The following is a 25,796-nucleotide window of genomic DNA, read 5'->3' on the forward strand; positions in this document are numbered from 1 at the left end:
ATTAAGTATGATAGGATATAAATTTACTTTTTAACTCATTTCTTCAGTCTCATGATTCATATTATAGATTCATATTAACTTATATTTAAATCATGAATAAAATTTTTATTCTTTAAAAAGAGTTTTTATTCTTTAAAACATCATGAATAAAATTTTTATTCTTTAAAAAAGATGATATATAATGTGCATGACTCTTTATGTAAGACGGGCAGAAAAAAATTCTGGTTCAATACACCAGTTTCCTTTGACCTTCACACAACAGAACTACAGATTTATTTTTCAGGAACACAAATTTAACTTCTCAGGGAAAAGGGGCTCTATGACATCAGCTGCATTAAGCATGTTGATTTCCTGTAGGGGAGCAGAGGGGAAAAGGAAGCAACGGACATTGAACAATGAAAGAAGTTGGAAGACCAGAGGAGAGCACTAATCGAAGGAAGGGAGGAGAAGCAGATGGCTTAGGAAGGAGACATGTGGGAATTGGGGGGAAAGGAAGTAATTGGCAAGGAGAGGGCTGAATGCCAAATTTATGAAGGATCTGGAGGACACTGGGGATTTGGATGGGATGTGAGTCAGCTGCTTTTTACCAAAATATCACACCAACAAGGGAAATCAAAGAAGCCTACAAAGACACACAGGAAGCAGAAAAGGACTTGAAAAAGAACTGATGACATATTGCATTCTAACAGTTGTACCCCTTAGCATGAGGAATGGGAGGTGTTAAATCATTTTTTATGTATAACTGAATTGTTCTCCTAACTTCACTAATGATTTTCAAGTCTTTAACTTGCTTATGAAAGAAATGACATAGATACAACTCTTCTATTTAAACTACATTTTATTTACCTTGTATGAATGAGATTTCTCATTCATATATAAATCAATTCATTTAAACCATCTAGGCTTAGGGTGACCAACTGTCTCAGTTTTCCCAGAACCGAGGGTTATTCTTCTGGGACTAGGGATTTTCAGTGCTAACACCAGGACAGTTCCCTGCAAACCAGGATGGTTGGTCATCCCATCTAAGTAAAAACCTTAAGAAAAGGCTGCTAAATTAACCTTTGCTCATCATGTTAAAACACATAGATGCTGTGAAATTTTTTCCACATTTTCAAAGAAGAATGAACAAAGTCTCAATATGGTTATTTGATAAGTAGATGAAATTGACAATAAAATGGTTTCTGGACTATGGATTTGATAGAAATAAATAACTTATAATGAAAGTATTTCTTTATAATCTAAATTATTTTTTCTATTAAGTAACAAGAAAATCTATGAGACATATAAAACGTTTTGTAGCATGCTGCTTTGAAGACAGGTAGGAAAAAAATTAAAAATTCAAGACACAGCTTATCTCAAAGAATAATACAGGTCATTCAAAAATGTTTATGTCACAAAGCCACATACAAAAAAGATGGGAAAAGCATGCATTGTTCATCTCTAAATTTTAGCTTAGAAGCTAAGAATTTAGGGCTTCCCTGTGGCACAGTGGTTAAGGATCCACCTGCCAATGCAGGGGACACGGGTTCAAGCCCTGGTCCAGGAAAATCCCACATACCGTGGAGCAACTAAGCCCGTGCGCCACAACTACTGAGCCTACGCTCTAGAGCCCGCACGCCACAACAACTGAAGCCCGTGCACCTAGAGCCCGTGCTCCACAACAAGAGAAGCCACCGCAATGAGAAGCCCACACACCGCAACGAAGAGTAGCCCCCGCTCAACGCAACTAGAGAAAGCCCGTACGCAGCAACGAAGACCCAACACAGCCAAAAATAAAAATAAATTTTTTTAAAAGCTGAGTTTCGAACATGAAAAGAATGTCTTTTAAGCTCTTCTTTTAAATACTAAAATGAAATAATTCAGGATAAATGACGGTGAAAGGTTATTTTGAAGAAACTTACGCTGGAATTTCAGAATTGAGTCCAGGCAGATCTTACCATTTACATTGTACTGTTACTATATTAGTTTCTACAATATTTTATTGTATTTATATGAAATTGTGAAGCTACTACATCAATATTTTCTTTGACTTAATTATCCATTTATTTATGTAATGTCTCATAATTGCTTAATTTTTCAGCAATAACTTTTGACGTGTGTACAGCTGATGGTATTAGAACCTAGCTAATCCACAATTTGGACAATTAACTATAAAGTACAGTCAGTTAAATCATTCTCTGACTCATTCCCTTTTAATATAAGTCCTTCTTTCCCTAAATGCCAAATGGCAAACAGTCATTTATCATCCTCTTTAGATAATCTCCTAAAATCTTTTGAGGTAAGACCTCTAGTGTCCAGAATAAATAATTTTAGTTTATCTGAGCTATAACCTTTGGTCGAACTTGACCATTTCTGTGCCATAGTTTGTGAAACTACCAAACTTCAAATTTTATAGATCTTTGTTATGTTACAGTTTTTACTACTGGACATAATATGGACTAATTCTCAAATGTACCAAGCTTAGTTTCAAAACCACTATAACCTCCACTGTGTGAACTAATCTCTCCAGACCCTTACAAACTCAAAGGCAATATTTCACAACGGAAACTAAGAGTTACGGCCATTCTGAGTTGAAATTTGCATTGACAGCAAATCAGAGTCTTTAATATATGTAGCAAAATCTATAGGACCTATAGAAAATGTTGTCAGTAAAACAAAAGGCAGGTGTCCCCGCAGTCAACTGGAGTTAACCACTGCACTAGTGAAATTTTAGTATCTGTGTGACAGGGTCAGGATAAAATGGGTCAATATATATAAAGTGCTTAGAATAGGACCTGGCACATAGTAAGTGCTACATTAAGGGTTTAATATCAATATCCTTCTCCTCCTCCTCTTATCCATAAGACTGAATTGACAGGTATAAGTGTGCCATAATGGAAAGAAAATAGCTTATTCATTGAGTTTTAAAGGGGATTAAATGAGATAATATTAAGTTTCTGGTACATGACAGGTGCTCAATACACAATAGCTATTGTTATTACTATGGTAGAGTAGTAAATTGTTGGTGTCCCTACAATAACCAATTCTAAAACTCAACACATTTGTTTGAAAAACTTCAGATTGAAAAAAATAGAGTGGTGTTTTTTCAGTTTGTTTTCATGATAGACTTAAGCACAAGAGCTGTAACATTCCGGAGGAGCTGTAACATAAATATTTATTGCATATTTACTATGTTCCATGTACTGAGGATTTACTATTATTCCTATAAATATTAATTTATCAATCCAAGTCCAAAGATTTAATTCCCAGTCATAAATCATCAGATCTCATATACAAATACATATAACTATCGTTTTGTTTTGTTAAAATAATGGTATCAATTTGCTATACAAATTTATCATATGTTGAAGTAAACCATATAGTTGATCTTGTCTCATCAGTATCACCTAGGTACTATTGGATACCCTAATACATTTAACTTATGAATACATTTGTTTTTATGCTTATAAATAAATTAAGTAAGTGTTATTTAAATCTTCCGTGAGAGATGGGCTATTTCCTTCTGTCTTTATGCCTGCAATTCCTGTAGCTACCACCAGGAGCATTTTCTTTTTGTAGAGAGCCAATACAAAAGATATGGCGTGGGGGCGGGGGGCTTCCCTGGTGGTGCGGTGGTTGAGAGTCCACCTGCCGATGCAGGGGACGTGGGTTTGTGCCCCGGTCCGGGAGGATCCCGCGTGCCGCGAAGCGGCTGGGCCCGTGAGCCATGGCCACTGGGCCTGCGCATCCGGAGCCTGTGCTCCGCAGCGGGAGGGGCCGCGGCAGTGAGAGGCCCGCGTACCGCAAAAAAAAAAAAAAAAAAAAAAAAGATATGGGAAACTGATGCCTCAGACATTCTGCAGTTGTGTGACCCCCCAAAACTAGCCTGATTTTTAACACACTTAACTTTTCGCCAAGGTAACAATATTAAAACTACCCAGGACAAAAAAAAAAAAAAAAAAAAAAAAACTACCCAGGTCTACAAATATAAAATAGATGGCAAATTTTTTAATAAGCTTAATACCATTTCACAATGTTTTGACATTAGTAAATTTCTCTTTATCAATGATGATTGACTCCATCCAAAAACCCAAAATCATGCTAAAATTTTTCTTGGGCATTTTTGGGTCTAGTTGTCAGCTTTTATTCAACATAATTCTGTAATTGACAATCTTTATACATACTTCAGATCTTCTGTAATCTAGGAAATTATTTGCGATATGTACTTTCAACTGTACTTATCTTTTTCTTTAATTCAAGGGCAATTTTAGTTTTTTAACTGAACACAAATTTTTTTCTCAGTATTTGGTATTAGTTGTTTTCTCCAACCTTAACATTCTCAGTTTTTCACTCATACAAAATAATCTTGACTTAAAGTACAATATTTCCAAAATGTAATGAAATAAACTCTATATATCATTTTTTATAAAGTACATCGAAATGTTATTCTACATCAAAAAGAAGTCTTTGGTCCTCTGATTCATCTCTATGAGAAAAATTCATTTATTAATAATAATGGTTATGACTATGTCTCAGACATATGAAGTAAACCTACTTAATCCATCCTGCCAGTTAAACTACTTATATTCTCATGCTAAATACACTAAGGTTTAGAAAAAAAAGAACGAACACTAGAGACAAACATCATCTAAGGCCGCCTTCAAATTATTCTAAGAAATACACGCCAAAAAAGTTCTAAAAGATTCTCCTCTCAGGCAGGAAAATAAGAAAATGCTTTTTATATTTTCCTGCATTATAATCATCATAGATCTAAAATTTGGCTTAGAATACAGGTCAGTGTAAAAAGAAGTGACTTAAGAACATCAAAAAAATACAGGTGCAGCTACAATTCAATTACATATTTTCCTTTTTTGTAGGGTGTGGCTTTGTTCTCACAGCTGGGAGAGTTGTACTTTACATTTTCAACAAAGAAAGCCACCACATCAAAGAACTCTAGAAATTCCTATAACCAAAACTGTAGCAATAACCATGCAATCTTCACTTGTCTTTCATAAAGATATTATGTGCTTTAATCTCTTGTTTGTCTGTACTCAACACATTTGGCAAAGTAACAATAGAAATGAAAACAGTCATTCAAAAACAAAGTTCAGGAAAGAAGAATCACATAAAATATCTAATAACCAACTTCTCTTAAGAATTTACTTTGAATTTTTGAAAAAAAATTAGAAATAACATCAGGCATTCTGTTTCTGTTTTAAGTTTTTGTTTTAATTACTCAATTTTAGTTTTGCCTAAAGGAAGAAATCCAACAAAAACAATTATGATTTAAATAAGAGCAGTAATTTTGCATCCAAACTGCTGATTTTTAATCTATTCATTTCCCTGCATGTATAGATGTGTTTTACCTCCAGTGTTTTATTAGTTTAACAGTCATAATTTACACAAAACACACAGATGGTCTTAGAAACAGTAAAAGTTTCAGACGTTACAACTTCCTGGCATACGGAACACTATCATGGATCATCATTTTGACAGCATTTAAATGATTTTAAAATTATTTATACATTAACATCTTGGCATCGTTTCATAGTCATAGGTTATTGTAACTTTAAATTGTTTGATTCCTGAGAGCAGTTGGTTCTTATATTGACTATAAGCTACTAATGGGGGGGGCATTGGTGCCCTTTATTTACAGCGTAACATCTTCTAGACAGCAAAATGTAAAAAATATAGAAAGAATTGTCTATAGAATTCTAACGTGTCTGATTTCAATCTTTCCAATTTCTCTTGTACCAGTTCAGTGAGTTTTAACCCCACTCCCTGAAACTGCTCTTGTCAAGGTCATTAATGACTGACCAAGTTGTCAATTCCAATGGTCAATTCTCAATCCTTACATTACTTGATCTACTGGCTGCAACTGATTCAGTCATTGCCACGTCCTTAAAGCACCATCTTCAGTTGGCTGCCCTTCTAGTTTTCCTCCTTTCTTTCTGACTGCTCCCTTTCAGTCTCCACTGCTCTTTCGCCTCTTTTCCCACGAGAGCTAAAGACTGGATCTCTCTTCCTTTCTATGTATAATCACTCCCTTGGTGATTTCAGCCTCCTATTTTTAAATAATATGTACATGCTGATGACTCCCATATTCATTAAGATAGGCTACATTAGTCTGTGTTAGGAAATTCTCTATGGTTTAATACAACAAAAATTTCTCATTCATTCTACATGTCCACCATGGGAAGACAGAGGTATGGGGTGGAAAGTTCTACTACACCTAACTCAGGGACCCAGGCTCTTTGGGTGTCCTGGAACATGTGTCCTCCTTGGTTGCCACCTGATAAAGAGAGAGAGCGCTGGAAGCTCACCCACTAGTATTTAACGTCTTTAATTTTCACTCATAGCTCATGAAGCTGAACCAGCGAAATTGCCCCGTGGCAAGGAAGCTGGGAAGTGTTTCATCTGCCCAGAAGGAAGGGAGGACTGTATGGTAATGAGTACTTGTTATGTCTACCACAACTCAAATTTTTCTCCAGCCTCAACCTCAACTCTGAATTTCTGACTCATGTTTCCAACTGCCTATTTGACACTTATACTTGGATATCTAATAAGAATTTCAAAATTACAGTGTCTAAAACTGAGTTCCTGATACTTCCCATCCCAAATCTTCCCTTTTTACAATTAATGGCATCTCGACCTTTTCAGTTGCTCAGACCAATGGATTAAGGTAATCCTTCTCTTTTTCTCACAAGCCACATCCAATCTCTTAGCAAATTCTGTCGGCAATTGCTTCACAGCAGATCCAGAATATAACCTCTCCTCTTCAAACTACCTCCTAAGAGAGTGGTCCAAACCACCGTTTCCCCTTTGCCTGGATTACTGCAAAAACTCCCACTGTGCTCTCCACGTCAGCTATTATCGCCCTTCACTGTGTACTGCAGAGCATGGAGGATTCTGCTGAGAAAACTCTGATGCTTTACACCTTGCTTCGAGGAAAAGCCAAACTATTTACAATGTCTACTAGGTCCTAGACAGTCTGGCTAGTTTTGGGTTTTTTAAAAAAAATTTTATTGGAGTACAGTTGATTTACAATGTTGTGTTAGTTTCTTCTGTACAGCACAGTGAATCAGTTATACATTTACACATATCCGCTCTTTTTTAGACTCTTTTCCCATATAAGTCATTACAGAGTATTGAGTAGTGTTCCCTGTGCTATACAGTAGGTCCTTATAAGTTATCTATTTCATATATAGTAGTGTGCATATGTCAATCCCAATCTCCCAATTTCTCCCTCCCCACCTTTCCCCCCGGTAACCATAAGATTGTTTTCTACATCTGTGACTCTATTTCTGTTTTGTAAATAAGTTCACTTGTACCATTCTTTTAGATTCCACATGTAAGTGGTATCATACGATATTTGTCCTTCTCTGTCTGACTCACTTCACTCAGTATGACAGTCTCTAGGTCCATCCACGTTGCTCCAGATGGCTTTATTTGGTTCTTTCTTGTGGCTGAATGCAGTCTGGCTAGCTGTCACCACCGATGCTATCTCCGACAAATCTCCCCTAGCTCACTCCGCTACTCTGCTCCATCCACACTGACCATTCTGCCTGTTTTTTTTTTGAATGGTAGAGGTACACCATGCCTTAGGGTCTTTGAACTTACTATTTTGTTTGAACACTCTTTATCCAGATACCTACCTAGTTCCTTCCCTTAATTTTTTCACATCTTTATGGGGAGCATTTCTGGTCATTTCTATTTAAAATTGGAATTCTACCCCAATCTTAATTAATCTGTCTATCACTTCATTACTTTTTATAGGACTTATTATAGTCTAATATACTATATGTTATACTATCTATTTTGGTTTTATCTGTATAATTAACCACAGAATATAAACTCCAGAAGGGCATTCACTGATTTTTGTTTAATGCTGCATCTCCAATGCTGAGAATTTTATCATTAATTTGTATTAAACACAAATAGGTAATCGGGAAAGACATGAGGGAGGAGACGGATAATAATGGTTTCAATGAGTTTGAATTATTAGGGTAGGAAAATGTAAATTACAGATAATGGTCATCAAACGACTTAAAATAGTTTTTAAAGGGGAAAATATTATCTTAATTGTGCATAAGTCTAAAAGGAATCTGTTATCACTAACAGGAGAAGCATTTGGTCCCAGAATCTCTACTCCTCTGCTCTCTTAACTCTGTATCCCCGAGTCAATATTTCCAAATATAGTTCACTTTGCTATGTGGCTTGTCAGCATCTCCTAAAAGTACAGCTAGGTCCTTCTCACTCCAATTCCTAGAATTAATCATTTGACAGACTCATTCTAATTCGGATCAATGCAGGAAAAATGCTTGATTTTCTTTGAAGGTCTCTAAATCCCTGTCCACCACAACCTTCTCTCTTTTTTTGTTTTCTCACTATTTAATTTTCATGCTAGTCTGCTAGCTGGTTATTCAGAAACAGTGCAAGCATTTATTAGGATTATGTGGTCTGTGTTATAATTTTGTTCTTCTACAACTTTAGCAGTGACCTTAGCCTTACACACACATTCTCCTGGGAAACATTAAATCTTGGCTCATAAATTCACAATAGATAGACAGTATGTGCAGAACAAAGAAAACAGAAAAGGGGAATGTTGTACAATCAGAGAATCAATGAGAGTTGGTTTACTTAGGTACTTTAGTTAATGCCTTACAAGATAGAAAAAGCAAAGAAGCCTCATAGAATCGCTGCTGTCAGAAGAAAACGCATCATTACTTACTACAGACAGCATACTTCTCTACTCACATCACAGCAGAAATTTGAAATCCAGTAATCTAGTCACACTATTTTATTCTGGAATGAGATCAATCCATCATTAACCATCATTCAGAATGAGATTTGATTTTTCAGAAACGATATCAAACTCTACAGAACAGAAAATCAATTTAAAAAGGAGAAAGAGATAAAAATTCTGAAGGGATTTAAGAAGTCTTCTGGAAATATACTATATTTCTGAATTCTATTTATAATTTTTTACTATACCATCTAGAAATGTGATATGCCCTGAGTGATGCAAATAATTATGTCATACACAAAAGTGTTAACTCTAAGACATTGACATAGAAATTAAAGTCTTCTTTTACTGAATAGCAAACTAAACAACATGCATTTTCCTCACTTATTTTTATGTCAACACAAGGAGAACTGAAATATATTTATTTTAAAAGAAGAATTGAAAATGGGAGTTAACGCAATCCTGTATTTGAAAGCACCTACTTTTTTCTCTTTTTCTTTCGTGAAGATATACACAGTTGGATTTCTAAATGTCCCCCACCGCTGGCTTAAATACTCACAGTTATTCTTTCATCTTTATCATCCAGCGGAGAGCCATCTTTCCTCCACGAAATGGTGGGCTCCGGATGGCCTCGTGGAGGCTGGCATTCCATCACTGCAGGCTCTCCCACAGCCACCATGACATCGGAAGGGTTTTGTCTGAAGTCATCCCGTAGTACTGCAGGCACAAGATTAAATCATTACACTCAACGGTGAAATATACAGTCCTTATCTCTGAACTTCAGTGAAGGAGACATTTATTATAGTAAACGACTACTAACAGCTATCTCAGTACATCTTGGAAAATCTATATCTACTTACAGACATATGCAGTTTAATAATGATATCTGGCCTTAAGCACACGACAGGGATAATTTGATATTCTTCACAGGCCAGTGGGCAAGTGTTTTTTGCTGCCTAGTGCCCTCACAGTTAGCATTTGGCTTATCTCTAACTTGCACTTCTCTGTCTACTGCCTACAGTTTCTCATCCATGTGCTAATGAATATAACCAAACCCTCCTTTTACTTACATGACACGTTGGGATGATGCTTTCTGTTATTAAATGGATTACACATGCATACAAGCAAAAATATTAAAAGTAAAAGTAGGGCTTCCCTGGTGGCTCAGTGGTTGAGAGTCCGCCTGCCGATGCAGGGGACGCGGGTTCGTGCCCTGGTCCAGAAAGATCCCACATGCCGCGGAGCGGCTGGGCCCGTAAGCCATAGCCGCTGGGCCTGCGCGTCTGGAGCCTGTACTCCGCAACGGGAGAGGCCACAACAGTGAGAGGCCCGCGTACCACAAAAAAAAATTTAAAAATTAAAAAATTAAAAAAATATATATATATATACTTCCAAGCATGCATTTGACTGAGATATTTTAAAGATATTTCAAACTAGTGTATAACAGTATATAGTCACTATAATTTAAATATGTCCATTACAAAAACTTTAGACATATTTGCAAAGTGACTAAATTCAAAACACTGTCTGTTTTTCCATTATCACTGAGTGAGGGACAGTGTTAAAAGGCACCAGTGATGATGACAGCATTGCTACCAACCATGTCACTTTGTATGTTCTGTACTTTTTAGTTTTTGTGGATTTGGTGAGGAGTACACATTACTTCATTTAAATTTCAAACCTGCTCAGAATAAGAGATATTATTAACCCCATTTATATTATTAAACATAATTTTTTAGAGGAGGAAACAATTCATTACTATAATCCTAACTGGATACTAATATAATACTAACATACTGTGAACCAGTATTATTCACTTTGCGATTATTGGAATAAAATGTAGAAAATAAATCAAACATGTATTTCGAAAATAGTTAATACAGTATAATTGTCTTCAGTATTTTGTTAACACCAAGAAATCATGAATTATTTGGCATCAATTAGCCTTAAATCACAGCTCTGTTGTTTACGAGGTAGGTAATCTCGAACACATTACTTAATACCTCTGTTTCCATATTTACAAAGCAGGAATGGAAATACACACTTCAATACAAAATCTAAAAATGTTAGTTACCTTTCTCCCACCCCATTTTCCCCCAGTGTGTAATAAAAGGTGAACAATTTTAGTAATCTAATTTGATACTTAATATGCTCATTGGTATGTTAAGTGCACAGATTTGAAGTGATAAATATTTATCTTTAAAAATCTATTGAATTAAATATTTGATACTACAATTTTGTACTGGAATGAATGTGTTTCCATTTCAATGGCATTTAAAAATATGTCATGGATGAAGTACTACAATGAAAAAAAAACTTACGATTTCAAAAGTCACCCTTAAATTTTGGTTTCAAAACCCCAAATAAGCTTAGAGACTTACAAAATACTATACTTTTCTCTTACAATTCTCTACTTTTCCTTCCTCTATGCCAGCTAAGTGTGTGCATACATCTGAGTAAGCCTTAATATCCACTCAACAAAACCGCTTTTTAATCTACATATTACAACAACTTGGGCACAATATGACAGTATTAACACTTGGAAAATACCGCTTCAAACAGGAGATGTCTGTCCTCATTTTTGGAAAGAACAGTAAAAGGAAAAAGCAAAGGAGATATGATCACACCACACTGTTGTAAGTCTAACTCCATAGACACACTATTTACTAATAAAATACACAGACACAAAGATAAGCCTTGCTGAACTGAAAACTGCAGCTACTGTTAGCACATTATAAAAGAACAGAGTACGAAGACTTCCACTATTTATGAATTTACACTACTATTAGGTATTAAGAATACACCACAAATAAAATGTAAGGTTTATAGAAAAAGCAAATGAACTGACCTTAACAAACAGTATGTGCTTTTGCTAGATCACATTATTAATCTAAGATAACACCTCTGAAAATTTTTAACACCCTCGAAACATGCAGAAGTGAAATACTTTTCAAATTAAAATAAATAATTTGCACCACTGTTCTGTTTGGTGAGCTTAAAACCAACTTGGTAACACTATATCTTATTTACAAATTGAGATATCTCAAATAAACCAATGAAGAATAAAATGTCTTTCAAAAATATCAAAGGTCTAAGTCAGATAAATCAAGGTTTTTTTTTTCTTTTCCATTTACTATGTTATTTGGGTTTTTACAGTATATAATGAAAAGCTAACAAAATGTAATCCATTAAAGATTGCTGCTTAGATAATGCTCATGTAATTATTTTTGCAGCTGTGAAACACAGAACTCTAGCATTGCTTATGGCGACAGGCAACCTTGCATAAAGTTATGAATTTAAGATTTTTTTCTCTCTTCTATAAAAGCAACTTTTTTTCTTACTTGCCTTGAACATTTCCTTTTGGGGAAAAAATAGTATGTGTCACATTATAAAATGATATGAACTTCTGGTTAAACTATCCAATTTTTTAAATTCATATGTATATTTAAGAAATTAAAATAAAAATTGAATTCAAATGACTGGCAGCATCTTGCAGAAAAAAACAATGGTATCCATAAATAATCTGAAACACAGATCCTTTAAAAGAAAATCTCTCCTTTTCTTCTGTAACATGTCTACTAATCAAAGTGTATATTCGCAAATGTTTCTTGATTTGAATAGTATGAAATTCTAAAATATGGAACTAACTTTTGAAAAGATTTGATATTAATTTGATAACATATATAATGTATCCAAGTAGACACCACCTAAAAAGGTTGTTAAACCACAGTTCATCCTAATATCATATTTCTTCCATATTTATGTAATTGTTTTATGTTTACAGGTTGGTGCATGTAATCTGGCTCAACTGCTTTTCACTTTTTTTCATTCTGCTCAATTAGAAAAAAACCATAAGCTTCATTGAATCTGAATCTCCTGGAAGTTTTTGGTCTAAAAAAAATGGCCAACTAAAGTTTATCCTTTAAAACAAAACATATAATCATTTGTCTTTCTGAAAAACCATACATCAATTTTAATACAGTTCTCAGAATAAGTAAATTTGCTTTCAGAAAAGGATTCTAAAATTCAGTGCTGACTTTGCAACCTATTTGGGTAACATTGAAAAGACAAGGGACAAAGTGAAAAAATACGTTAAATGGAAACTTTCAAATATTATGGAGATTTTAATATTTGTAACACACTCTTTAAAAGCATTGTGGGAAATTTTAGAACTGAATGAAACATAAAATTATAGAAAGGGCAGGAGTCTTTGACAACATCTAATCCATCCCACAAATAGAGGCAACTGAGTCCCAGCTTTGTCACTAGCCTGTGTTATTTGTCAGGAACAGACCAGAAGAAAACATCAGTATCCTGATTTCCAAGGCAATGCTCTTTTTAAAATTGTTTTACCATGTCACCATTTTACCGTAAAAAGCAATTTTCCTAATCTTTTGTATTTCCAACAAATCCACTCCCTTACTGCAGAAGGTTTGACTCACCAGTGATTGTACATCAACGCACTGCAGTCTCAGGACTGCCCCATTTTGGTGAGGCTCAAATGCTCCCAAAATTAATTTTGTTCCCTAATCATGTGGTGAACATATGTGAACTATAATACTCTGGCTTCATGAATCACAGAATCTTGGTGTAGTCAGGGGCCTAGGAGGTGTGGGACCCAAACTTCTTCTTTTAGAAATTAATAACCTAAGGCTCCTCAGGAGGAGAGGAGCTCATCACATAAATAAGAATAATGATATTGTTAGCAATATAATAATAATGTTAGCAATGGCTGACGATCATTGAACATTTGCTATGTAAGGAACCATGCCAAGGATCCACTCATTTAATCCTCAAAACAAGGCTATGCAAAAGTGACTTTATTAGTTTCATTTTACGAATGTGGAATTTGTAAAGACAGGCGCAGAGTCCACCAAGGACACTTTTCCATCAACTTGCCCACCCATCTGATCTTAACATTGTATGCACAATTCTAAATGTATGGCTATTATGATATAATTAATACTTCAGCCTTTTTCCAGTAGAACCGAAGTTGAGTGAGAAATCTCCCTCTTGACACTCAAATGGCTACCTTTGAATATATTGTGTATTCTTGTATCTTCTCAGATTTTTCCACGTTTGGAAGAGGCCACTGAAGATTTTCAGTGGCATACTGAGAATTAGAAATCATCATTCAGATTACCTATGTCGTGCTTTTATGATGATTCTTCTATTTCAACAACAAAATGACTGAAAAAGCTGCACAATAAAAAGCATCTTAATTAAATATGGGCATTTAAATTTGAATTTTAATGGGGATCTTGGGAAAAACAGAGGAAGAGAATATGCAGTCCTGGGAATTTATCTTTTATCAATGAAACCTCGCAGCAAATAGTAGTAAGCAGTTGACAGGGGAAGGGAAAAAAATGAATGAAACCCTTAAAAATGGGACATATTTGAGGAGAAAATAAATGTGGAAGTGTATTCCCAAAGGCAACAGCTTTAAGGATGCTCAGAGACAGCCTGCCTTGGTTACAATGTACCACTTCAACTGCTTTCAAAATCACTAATCACTTCTATTGTCTTTAACTAGCAGAGATTGTATTACTCACTTCTTTGATACTTTTAGTTCGTTATCTAAACGTCTACTTAACATAAGTAAGCTGTATTTCGTTTTAAAATAACTATTATTCTTTCATTTAACACATCTGTACTGAGCACATACTTGGGTGCTTGGCACCCGTGCTATAACATTTGTATTTCCCTTGCAGCACAGTTTACATCAGTGGAGAGGTAGGTCAAGAAACAACATTAATCTTCACCTTGTCAGGAAATGGTAATACAATAGGGTTTATTGCAGGTTATTTTGTATTAAGATATATGCTTTAGGAGCCAGCCAAGGAAGCATATCATAAAGGCGTAACTATTTTCATTCTTACTTTTTAAGCTCACAGCGTTACCCAGAAGAGCAAAGTGTTATCTGGCGTAAAATGTTTTTCAAAACTCCTTAACATTTCTTAAAATAAAATCATAATTCCAAATGTTTAAAAGCATTCCAACCAAAGGGATGAATGTCCAGAAAGATATTTTAACCCATTAAAAAAAAAAACTAAAATGATAATGTATAAAATAATCTTTCATGAAGTATTATCTATTTTATAGCATCATATTCTTAAGGTATTTGATATTTAAAGTGATGCATGCACACATCAATTCTGTATAAAGTTATGATTTAGTCATGATCATTTCCTAAAGCGTACATATTTACTTTTTAAAATTTGACACTGAAAAGATCTATGAATGCTCTTCAATAATTATGTCATCTTCCACTTGTGTTTTTTGTAGCATGCAACTTTATTTTGAAACCTTAAATTATACTTTGGTTAAGATCCTGGAAGAAAGTATGCTAGTAAAAGCACTTATTTTCTCAACTACTGCAGCTTTTCAAGATTCACAAACCTCCTATGCTCTACCCTAGGAAAGCAGTACTTTTTTTAAAAAAAATTATACATTCTGAAAAAGTGATATAGTATGGATGGATGTCAAACATCACTCAATCTTAACTAGCACTGAATACAAAGCCTTGCAAATAGAAAGATAAGTTATTACCAAAATGAAAGTAATTAATAGCTATTTATTGGGTTTTGTTTTAAACAACATATGATGGAGGAACAGGCTTAAACACAGTTGCATGCCTCTGTGTTCTGCTGGGCGGCAGCAATGGGGGAAAGCCATCCTTGCTCTTTTAGTGATTAGAATTACCTCCAGGTTGGGTCCAAGCTTAAACCACATTCCCATTTTGCAGAAACATGGACAGCATAATGACACTTCCTAGGAAAAGCCCTCACAGCTCTCTGCTGTCAATGTTTCCTGGTTTCATTATTTCACTTCAGGAATCATGTGTGCTACAAGATGTACCCTAGAGTGTATTACACTGGCACCAAGTCATCAAGACAAAGGGGTGAAGTTTGGCATGCTAGATTTACGTTAAAACCTATGATGCATTCCAGAGAAAGGCGTACCTCAATAAGGATCAACATTTAAATAGTTAATATTCAGCAGACTTGCAATCTGGTAGATCATAAAAAATGAACTCCCAAAGTTAGTCAGGTTGCTAAAATCATACGTTTTCACTTAAAGATGTCAGTAGCTTACTAGATGTTTGATTTGTATACACTTTCAACTATAAATTAAGTGGATTTATTAATGAAGAATGCAGCTTTTGTAAAACACCATTTGATAAAGTATTATTTGTAGCTAACGTTTATTTAGGAGTCAAAAAACAGAAGTCAGGGGTTTTAGAATCACCCCATGTATCCCACCACTATGCTATGATTTTAATAGGTATATTCACAATGGCTCAGTTATTTCCATACAGAACAGAAAATTTTACACTCCATCTTGCTAGGGTTATTACGAAGACTAATTATTTAGTATTTGTACAGGACTTGCCATTTATATGTGCATTACATCTGCAAAGAAGTATTACTATTAGTCACTATGTGAGGAATTGCCAAATTTCTCAGCTGCCAGTACAAATGGAAAGGAGGACAAAGAATGCCATTGATGAGGGTTTCTAAGTGCCAGAGCAAAAGTCATATTCAGGAGTAGCCTGGCAGGGTTAAAAAAACACAGATAGAATGAGACTATCTGAGGTATGGGACCCTGATTAGGGCAAGAGAGACGTGTTCTTTCTTTTGTAAAATCCAACTTTCTATTTAGCGCCCTGCTAAATAGAAATATATATATATGTGTGTGTGTGTGTATATATATATATATATATATATATATATATTCCTTGATCAAAGGAATATACTTATCTATTAGTTGTCTGGCTTTTTGTATTCAAATGTCAGCTCCATGAGAACGAGAAGTTTGTTTTTGTCACTATGTATCCAGTGCCTAGAATAATGCCCAAGACATAGTAGGCATTCAGAACATAAATATTTACAATACACCTTCTGAATGCTGGGTATTATATCTGAAATAGCGCTAACATCAGCTCAAGTCCTACGTTTATGGTGTGCAAGGTATGGGGAGGAGACAGATAATAGTCAAATAAACACATGCATAGATACACAGCTACAATCGTGATACATGACATGAAGGAAAGGATAGGATTGCTGTGTGAGAAACTAATGAAGGACATAATTTAAATAACAGTTCAACTAAATCCTGAAAAATGAATAGAACTTATCCTATGGAAGTGTATTGCACGCATAGGAAATAATCCAGGTTGAAGAAAAAAACTTTAAGAGACTCAGACTCTGGTTAGTGGGACAGGTTGACACTGGTGCACCATGAGATTGTCAGGGGAAGGAGAGGCCAGATCTGCTGCGCACAGCGGTCATGATAAAGGGTCAGCTTTTATTTTAATTCCCATGAGAAGCCACTTCTGTGGTTTTTAAGCAGAGCTGGAATTATCCTATTTAAATATTCATTTTAGTGGCTTTGTGAATGAAACGAAGAGGGAAATAAGAACTGAAGTGGAGAGACCAATTAGAAGGCTATTGTAGTAACTAAGGGGAAGAATGATGATTATTTTTATACTATTATAATGACACTGGATTTGGTACAAAAGGGAAAGGAGAGCTATACACTGGGGGTAAAAATCTAAACAACTTCTTGAGGGGTTGAAGCTGAAAGAGAGAAAGATGTCAACAGTGATACCCCAGGTTTCTGATTTGAAGAACTGAACATGCCATTTTTAAGGGATAAGAGGACAGAGAGATAATATACAGACAAATCCTCCCATGAGGAGAATAGAAAAATAAGAAACCCATATTATGAAATTATGTGTACATATGTAAAAGTTGATAATTTGGGAGGAGAAGAATAATATGAAAATTGTTTTATTGATTAAAAATGCTATGGTTTCAAATTCTGCCCCTTAGTATTTAACACAGGACTCATATTTACCTGTTTAGACCTTTATGCTACTACACTCCAAATCTCAACTGCTCACTCGTATCTCTTGATTAATTATATTATAACTATTAGGATGACAAAGTTTAATTTAGTTGGATGCATATCATTTTTAACTGACTGAAAATCTGACACAAAACTAACTGATTTTGATTATATAGGTATATATACAAATATGTGATTATACCTGTCTGTATATGTGTGATGTATATGATATATATATGATTACTAATAACTGAATTATTGTTTTGATATCCACACGTTGCAGCAAATTAATAAAAACTCACTTAGTCATTTTGTTCAGAGAATAAGACAACTCAAAACATTAGGGCATTTTTCTGGACTGCCATCAATTAAGCTTAATTTACTATTTATGTATAAGAGAATCAATAGCATAATAAATGTTATTACATAATTAGAATAGTCAGAAAATTCACATTTGTCAGAAGTTTCCAAAATCTCTAAAGCATAGTAAAATTCCCTGGGAAAATGCTGCATCATGAAACTATTGAGGATTTATTTGTGATTCACTCATTTGTTCATTCATTCAATAAAAGTACTATTGTACTAGGAGGTGGTGGCTAATAAGATAAACAAGACATAGTTGATCTATGCTTTCAAGGCACTTATTTGGGTTTTTTCTTTCTTTCTTTCTTTTTTTCTCTTTTGTCACAGAACGCCTTGTTCAACTGAAACTTTAGACAAAGGTTTAACATGCAAAATAGATCAAGGGGATAATGTTGACTCCTCCAACTGGGGCTGCCCTGCAGGGGAATTCAGGTCTAGCAGTAAACTGACATATGGGAGGGTACATAAATTTCCCCAGCTCCTATAGCTATATTGTATGTAGCTAGTTAAGTGATAACCCTGGATTCAGGTTTGGACCTGGATGCAGTGGGGTACCAGAGCCTACATTTTTAGCACTAAACCCTAGTGGCTTTTTAGGAGATAGATATTCAGACCTGAGTTTGTCTCCTTGGCAGTTTATAAGAGAACTCCACTTCTGTGCCATTTCAAAATGCATCCAGCTTTCACTGTCATTTCGAACTGAAATGTGGAGTCGTCATTCCTTGCCTCTAAAATAATGCGTAAAATAGGCCTGTATTACTACAGCTTCTAAAACCATAAACTTATACAATCTAAGTGCAACCTCCCCCACTTCCACCGCCACCCCCAATTGCAAATGAGGACCTGAAGTCAGGTGCTAAATAAAACGATTCAAGGTTGTACAAATGAGGACCTGAAGTCAGGCGCTAAAAGGATTCAAGATTGTACCAATGAGGACCTGAAGTCAGGCGCTAAAAGGATTCAAGGTTGTACCAATGAGGACCTGAAGTCAGGCACTAAATAAAAAAATTCAAGGTTGTACAAACGAGGACCTGAAGTCAGGCGCTAAATAAAAAGATTCAAGTTGTACAAACGAGGACCTGAAGTCAGGCACTAAATAAAAAGATTCAAGGTTGTACAGACGAGGACCTGCAGTCAGGCGCTAAATAAAAGGATTCAAGGTTGTACAAATGAGGACCTGAAGTCAGGCGCTAAATAAAAGGATTCAAGGTTGTACAAATGAGGACCTGAAGTCAGGCGCTAAATAAAAGGATTCAAGGTTGTGCAAATGAGGACCTGAAGTCAGGCGCTAAAAGGATTCAAGGTTGTACAAATGAGGACCTGAAGTCAGGCGCTAAATAAAAGGATTCAAGGTTGTACAAATGAGGACCTGAAGTCAGGCGCTAAATAAATGGATTCAAGGTTGTACAAATGAGGACCTGAAGTCAGGCGCTAAATAAAAGGATTCAAGGTTGTACAAACGACGACCTGCAGTCGGGCGCTAAAAGGATTCAAGGTTGTACAGATGAGGACCTGAAGTCAGGCGCTAAATAAAAGGATTCAAGGTTGTACAGATGAGGACCTGCAGTCAGGCGCTAAATAAAAGGATTCAAGGTTGTACAGATGAGGACCTGAAGTCAGGCGCTAAATAAAAGGATTCAAGGTTGTACAGATGAGGACCTGAAGTCAGGCGCTAAATAAAAGGATTCAAGGTTGTACAGATGAGGACCTGAAGTCAGGCGCTAAGTAAAAGGATTCAAGGTTGTACAGATGAGGACCTGCAGTCAGGCGCTAAATAAAAGGATTCAAGGTTGTACAGATGAGGACCTGAAGTCAGGCGCTAAATAAAAGGATTCAAGGTTGTACAGATGAGAACCTGAAGTCAGGCGCTAAGTAAAAGGATTCAAGGTTGTACAAATGAGGACCTGAAGTCAGGCACTAAATAATTGGTTCAAGGTTGTACAAATGAGTGACTGTACACAGTAGGACTGATCTTGAAACAACTATTTTTCATACTTTGTTTTCATAGGCATTTTTTGAAGTGCCTAAGACCAGAATATTTTCTAATTAAAATATTTACTGGGAAACAAAGGTGGTTGTTAAAAAACAAAAACAAAGCCCCAGGTATTTCTTTACCTTCTCAAGCTCCATGCCAGCAGCTAAACAGAAGAAGGCCTAAAAGCAGTTTTCAGATTTTATGGGGGTCTAATGGCAACAGTCTCAAGGAAGAAAAATCCTCACAGTTTAAAATGATCTCGTTAAAACCTCTCCAGTAATCGGGAAGAGCCCGAGAAAATAGCTATTGGATTTAAAAACAAAAACAAAACCGAAAAAAAACCCAACCAAACTATTCTCCCTAATGTATCTTAGTGCAGCATAATTAATATTGCCCATTATAAACATCTCCCCCTAACCCCCAATGAAAGGAATATTTAAGTGACAGGAAAAAACTAAGTCTAAATAGCACACACAAACACACACACACACACACACACACACACACACACACAGACATAGCGACTAAACAAAGGAGTCTTTAATTGGTGACAATCTGCCCTAAATCACTGTTACTATTCCCCAACATAATAAGTTTCAGATCTGTTAATACCTCGTATCTTCCCCTATCACTGGGCTGTCCGGGGCTTCAGAATAATAATGCCAAGTACCTAACAGAGCTTTCAATCTCCAAGGAATATAACAAACATGCAATTGTGTAGCTGTGTGAGCTGCCTTTTCCTAACAAACTACACAGCCCTTGGGAGAGTTCACTCAGCCCTCAACTCTTTGGCAGACAAAGTTTAAGACCTCTTTTTGCTGATAGCTGGAGTCATGCTAACAAGCCTTGCCTTGAGGTACTAGGGATTAAACTGGTAGAAAAGCAAATAATTTTGTAATTCTTATTAACCATTGTTATCTTTACCAATAACCCTCAGCGTTTTACATAATATAAAATGTGTGCCTCCTAAGGAAGTATCAGATGCAAAAGAAACAAATACTGAACGTGATAAAACAATGCAATAAAAATAATTATTGCTCTATCAATATAAAAACCTAAGGGGAATCCACAAGCAAGGACATTTTCAGGTACCTCAGTTTTAGAAATGATATATATAGGGAGAGTGAGAATCTGGAAAATGTAAAACAACCATACCCCATACACCTTTGAAATGTACAGGTATTTTGGTTTGAAGACCACTTGCTCTAAAATGGCTAAGCCCTCACACCCACTAATCTAGTCACCAGCATTAAAGAAGTTAGCAACTCATCTCTATTACAATGGGAGCCACAACCTAAAGCATGTACAGAACCTCATGAATACACATGAATTATCTTCCTTGAACAAAATTTGGTTAAATTTCATAAACCTAAGCTGATGCTAACATGGTTTATATGCTTAATTGTAGAATTTGAAGTTAAACAATCCAAACCAAACGTAATTATTATGTTCACTGGGTTGAGTAAATTATCTATGACCCAATAGATCAAGGTACAGTTTTAAATGATCAGTAGTCAAAATGGGAATCAAATAAGCAAAAACCTAGTCTCAATGGGTGAAGAGGGCCAAATGCTTCTCTGGAGATTTTAAGACCTCTGCTTATAATGAGGAACAAATGGCTCTTGGGACCAGGTTAGCTGACCAGTTCTTTAAAATACCCTACAACCAACTTAAAGAACTACAAAACCATTAGCTACTTTTAAGGAGCTCAAATAAATACAAAGAAATCTCTCAGTTTCTCTGCAATGCTGGCAAGCTTGGGATTACTTTTCTTCTTTAACAGACCCCAGTTGGAACAACAACATTTCTTGTAAATTAAACAAATGTATAAGGTTTTTTTTTCCCACAAGGAGCAGCTCTAACTTCTGCTTTTCTATTTTAAAATCTTTTTTTATTTTCTAAGTGCTAAAAGTTGTCAGTATTTTTTTAACCAAGTAGTTTATAGCTAGTCAATAAAATCTCTGATGATCATAAAACTTTTTCTGTTTTCTAAATATTTGCTAGGCTCCCTGACATATATGTAATACAAGTTCTCTCTCAATCATCAGCACTTCTTTAACTAAGAGTTACAATAAAAACTAAACAAAGAATGACAACTTTAGCTATCAATTTTAATCATGTATCCTTTATCAACTACTGGAAGGATATACAAAAACTGATTATTAATAGTGTATAACCTTCTAAGTTGAAATTTATAATAATTCAATTGACAAAACAAGGCACAATTGCTGACATAATAATATTAAATACTCATAAAACTTTGATGCCTAAACTCAATATTATAAATTTTTATGGACAAAAATCAACATTTTTTCACACTGTAAAATCAAGATTTTTAAAGTGAACTTAATGCTAAGTTAATTTGGTGTTCCTATCCTTAATCGTGTATATTCAGTCTCAAAGACCTCAATTTCATTAAAAATCTACATAGCTGAAGTTCACATTTATTTTCAAAACAGGAATATTTTCTTTATCAACAATGATGCAAGAGTACCTTATCCTGATAAATTATAAATTTTTGTAGCTCTAAATATGCTTTCTTGACTCTTAACAGATATCTTAGGCTAGTATATAAAGGGTCCACTTTAAATACATGATTATTTTTAACTGACAGTGACCTATAATTTAATAGAGATGAAGTTCAGAACTTGCAGACATCATAGAGGAATCACAAGGTCTTCATGAGCAAAAAGCTAAGTCAAGTAAAGGATTATTTACTAGTTTAAAAAAAGCATGGCAGCTCGGTGCTTTATGACCACCTAGAGGGGTGGGATAGGGAGGGTGGGAGGGAGGGAGACGCAAGAGGGAAGAGATATGGGGATATATGTATATGTATAGCTGATTTACTTTGTTATAAAGCAGAAACTAACACACCATTGTAAAGCAATTATACTCCAATAAAAATGTTAAAAAAAAAACAAAAAAAGCATGGCAAACATCAAATAGCCCTTTGACCTAAATACCAAAAGGCAGGAAAATAATGAAATTTAAAACACATTGTTAAATGGGAAGGAAATCTAAAAAAGAGTGGATATATGTATACATATGACTGATTCACTTTGCTGTACAGCAAGAAACTAACACAACATTGTAATGCAACTATACTCCAATAAAAATTAATAAAAAAATAAATAAACTTAAAAAAATCACATTGTTCCTACTCTCAATAATATTTTTACTTGCTATTTTATTTGGTTAAACATTTTCAAATTCACTGTTTAAAAAGAGAAGTTTATGTGAACATATAATAATCTGTGATATATATCATTAAATGTTCCAATGTCACCAAACAAATGATATGCTAAATTAAATTAATTTTTTCTTTTGTGTTCTCAAGGGCAGAACTAGAGAGAAAACTCTTTACTTGAGTTATGCATACCAATTTCTTCTTTAACTTCAAAAAAAGTAAAGGTCATGACCAACATTTCATATAAGGAAAAATCAGCTAGGTTTAACATTTCTGATGGAAAGTATAACATTTTAAGAATTAGTAACTTTATTGTCTTTACTAATCAAACTATTAACATTTAAATAATAAAAATCACGCTATTCCTCTTTGCTTAGAAACAAAAGAATCAAAGAAAGGCATTTCAAAGCATCATAACCAGAAAAGAAAAAACACAACCAGTAATTATACAGTGTTCCAAAATTTGAGGGAATCGTAGACATATTGAAAAAGGTAATTAAATATAGAAGAAGAAGATGAAATAAGCACCCTGCAATATGATAAGCTCCTACAACTGTAATTAATTGATCTAAGTAACACTTGAAATAAACATATTACCACATTTCTAACAAGGATAAGAGCTGGCTCAAAGACAAGATTGGCAATTAAAATAGCCTAACTGCATTACATGGTCACATAAATTCAGTGTTGGTAGCAAAATAACAAATAAAAGTAAAAACATAAAAAAAAACACAAAGAAATTTCTTATAGGTTTTTGATTTTGTACCCTAACGGCTAGAAAATGAACTACTGAAAACATTTAGAGCAAGCACCTTCCATATTTTGAAGCTGTTCGTAACATTTTAATCCATGAACACTGCCTCCAATTTAAATGACTTAATATATGTGATAGTTTATCATCTTTACCATAAAAAAGAAATTTATACCTTAATCTTCCAGGTTATCATCAAGTTAGGGAGTTTGGGATTGACATGTGCAAAACTGAAATATTTTTTGAAGCAACTCTAACTTTTCGCCATGTATTCACCATGAAGTGTGATAATACAAGCCTACAAGCAGACTTTACAAAATAATGCTACCTGCTCTTCATCTTCCAACTCCATCTAACTGATTGCCTACCTTTTTGTTTATTCATTTTTTATTTTATTTCAGTCAACAAACATTTGAGTTCCTACTACTGGGAGCCTTTGAAAAACTGTCTCCATCTATGATGCTGCCAATGTTGAAACCCTCTGTTGGACTTGACTCCAGGGGAACTCCTCAGCCAACGCTCCCTTCCCACTTCTTTCTTCAGCTCCTATTGCATTTCATACCTGCTACCCCATTTCCCACTTCTTAACTTAGGCCTCAAAGACTGGAAGTCTGTACATAAAGGAATTTGAAACCAACATAGACAGTGTGAGTAGTTTAATCAGTTAAGGTTAGTATATGAAGTAAAAGTTTTATAGGGTGGAGCTGTAAGAGATAATTATGCACTAAAAGATTTAATTTTAGTTAGAAGCTACAAATAAATAGAAGTTGAATGTGGATTTTCTTTTTTTGTTTTCCTCTGTGGAATTCTTTTATTGACTATATTGACATATAACATTGTGTAAATTTAAGGTGTACAACATGCTACTTTGATACATTTAATATATTGTAATATGACTGCCAAGGTAGCCATATTTCACATTACATAATTATAGTGCAACATTGTTGTCTCCATTCATTATACTGTGCATTACATCAATATGTCTTATTTACTGCTCATTGCAAGTTTGTACCATTAAACAACATCAATTTTATCCTCTACCCCCCCAACCCCTGGTAACCAGAATCTTACTGTTTTTTATGAATTTGACTTTTTTAGATTTTACATATAAGTGATATCACACAGTACTTGTCTTTTTCTGTCTGACTTGTCTCACTTAGCATGATATGCTCAAGATCCAACCATGTTGCTGGAAATGGATGTGGATTTTCAATAGATAACTCTGCTTCATCTTAAATGCAAAGGAAAAATTCTAGTAGATTTTCAACTGAATTCAACAGAGAAGGATTTAGTGAAATGTTTTAAAGTTTTATACTTTGGAGGCAGGAGAGAGATAAAAGATAAGCAGCCCACTCTATACTCTGTGACCTAATTTCATAAGTTTATTGTTTTGAATTATAGAATGTTTTAATTAAAAGGAACTTAGTGATCTTTTTAGCCCACGTCTGCTTCATTTTACAGATGGGAAAACTGAGTTCAGCAAGGTTTAATGCTATTACAACCCAAATAGATTAAGAAAGCCCATTGACTTCCAATTAGACTATCATTATCTACTGACAGCTAGAACAGAATCCAAAGATAACAACGAGCTTCTAATTGCAAAAAAAAAATTTTTTTTTGAATTTGAGATGGAATTTAGAGTATTTCTGAAGCAGCTTTAACTGGGGCTTTAATTGAAAGTCCTTGTCAGTCACAGGATTTGCTCAAGGTGGTTCACTGGGGAGGGGTTGCTTATTTTGTACTTTTCTTGCTAGCTCAGTCCCAGAAACCCAACAGTAAAGAGAGAATTATATTAATATACTAAGTAATATCACTGTAATAAGCATTAACCACATGAAGAAATTAACTAAACCCATTCCTGTAACAACCATTTAAAAATTCGGTACTATATCTGATAGTTTACTTTCAGTTTTGAAAACCTTCAAGCTTAGGAATTTCATTCTCA

At 34.8% G+C, this 25,796-nt stretch overlaps 1 protein-coding gene across 1 annotated transcript in view; it reads right to left on the reverse strand.

The window, feature by feature from the left end:
* Positions 1-25,796, reverse strand: part of ROBO1 (roundabout guidance receptor 1) — a 390,378-nt gene that overhangs the window by 128,867 nt on the left and 235,715 nt on the right. Inside the window, exon 3 of the mRNA XM_022579460.3 lies at positions 9,285-9,442. Coding sequence (XP_022435168.1) covers positions 9,285-9,442 — 158 coding nt within the window. The remainder of the gene's footprint in view (positions 1-9,284; positions 9,443-25,796) is intronic.

The sequence above is a fragment of the Delphinapterus leucas genome, chromosome 4, assembly GCF_059928025.1.
Source record: "Delphinapterus leucas isolate spDelLeu-1000000601 "Yukka" chromosome 4, BTC_Dleu_Yukka2, whole genome shotgun sequence".
In the NCBI taxonomy this organism is placed as follows: Eukaryota; Metazoa; Chordata; class Mammalia; order Artiodactyla; family Monodontidae; genus Delphinapterus; species Delphinapterus leucas.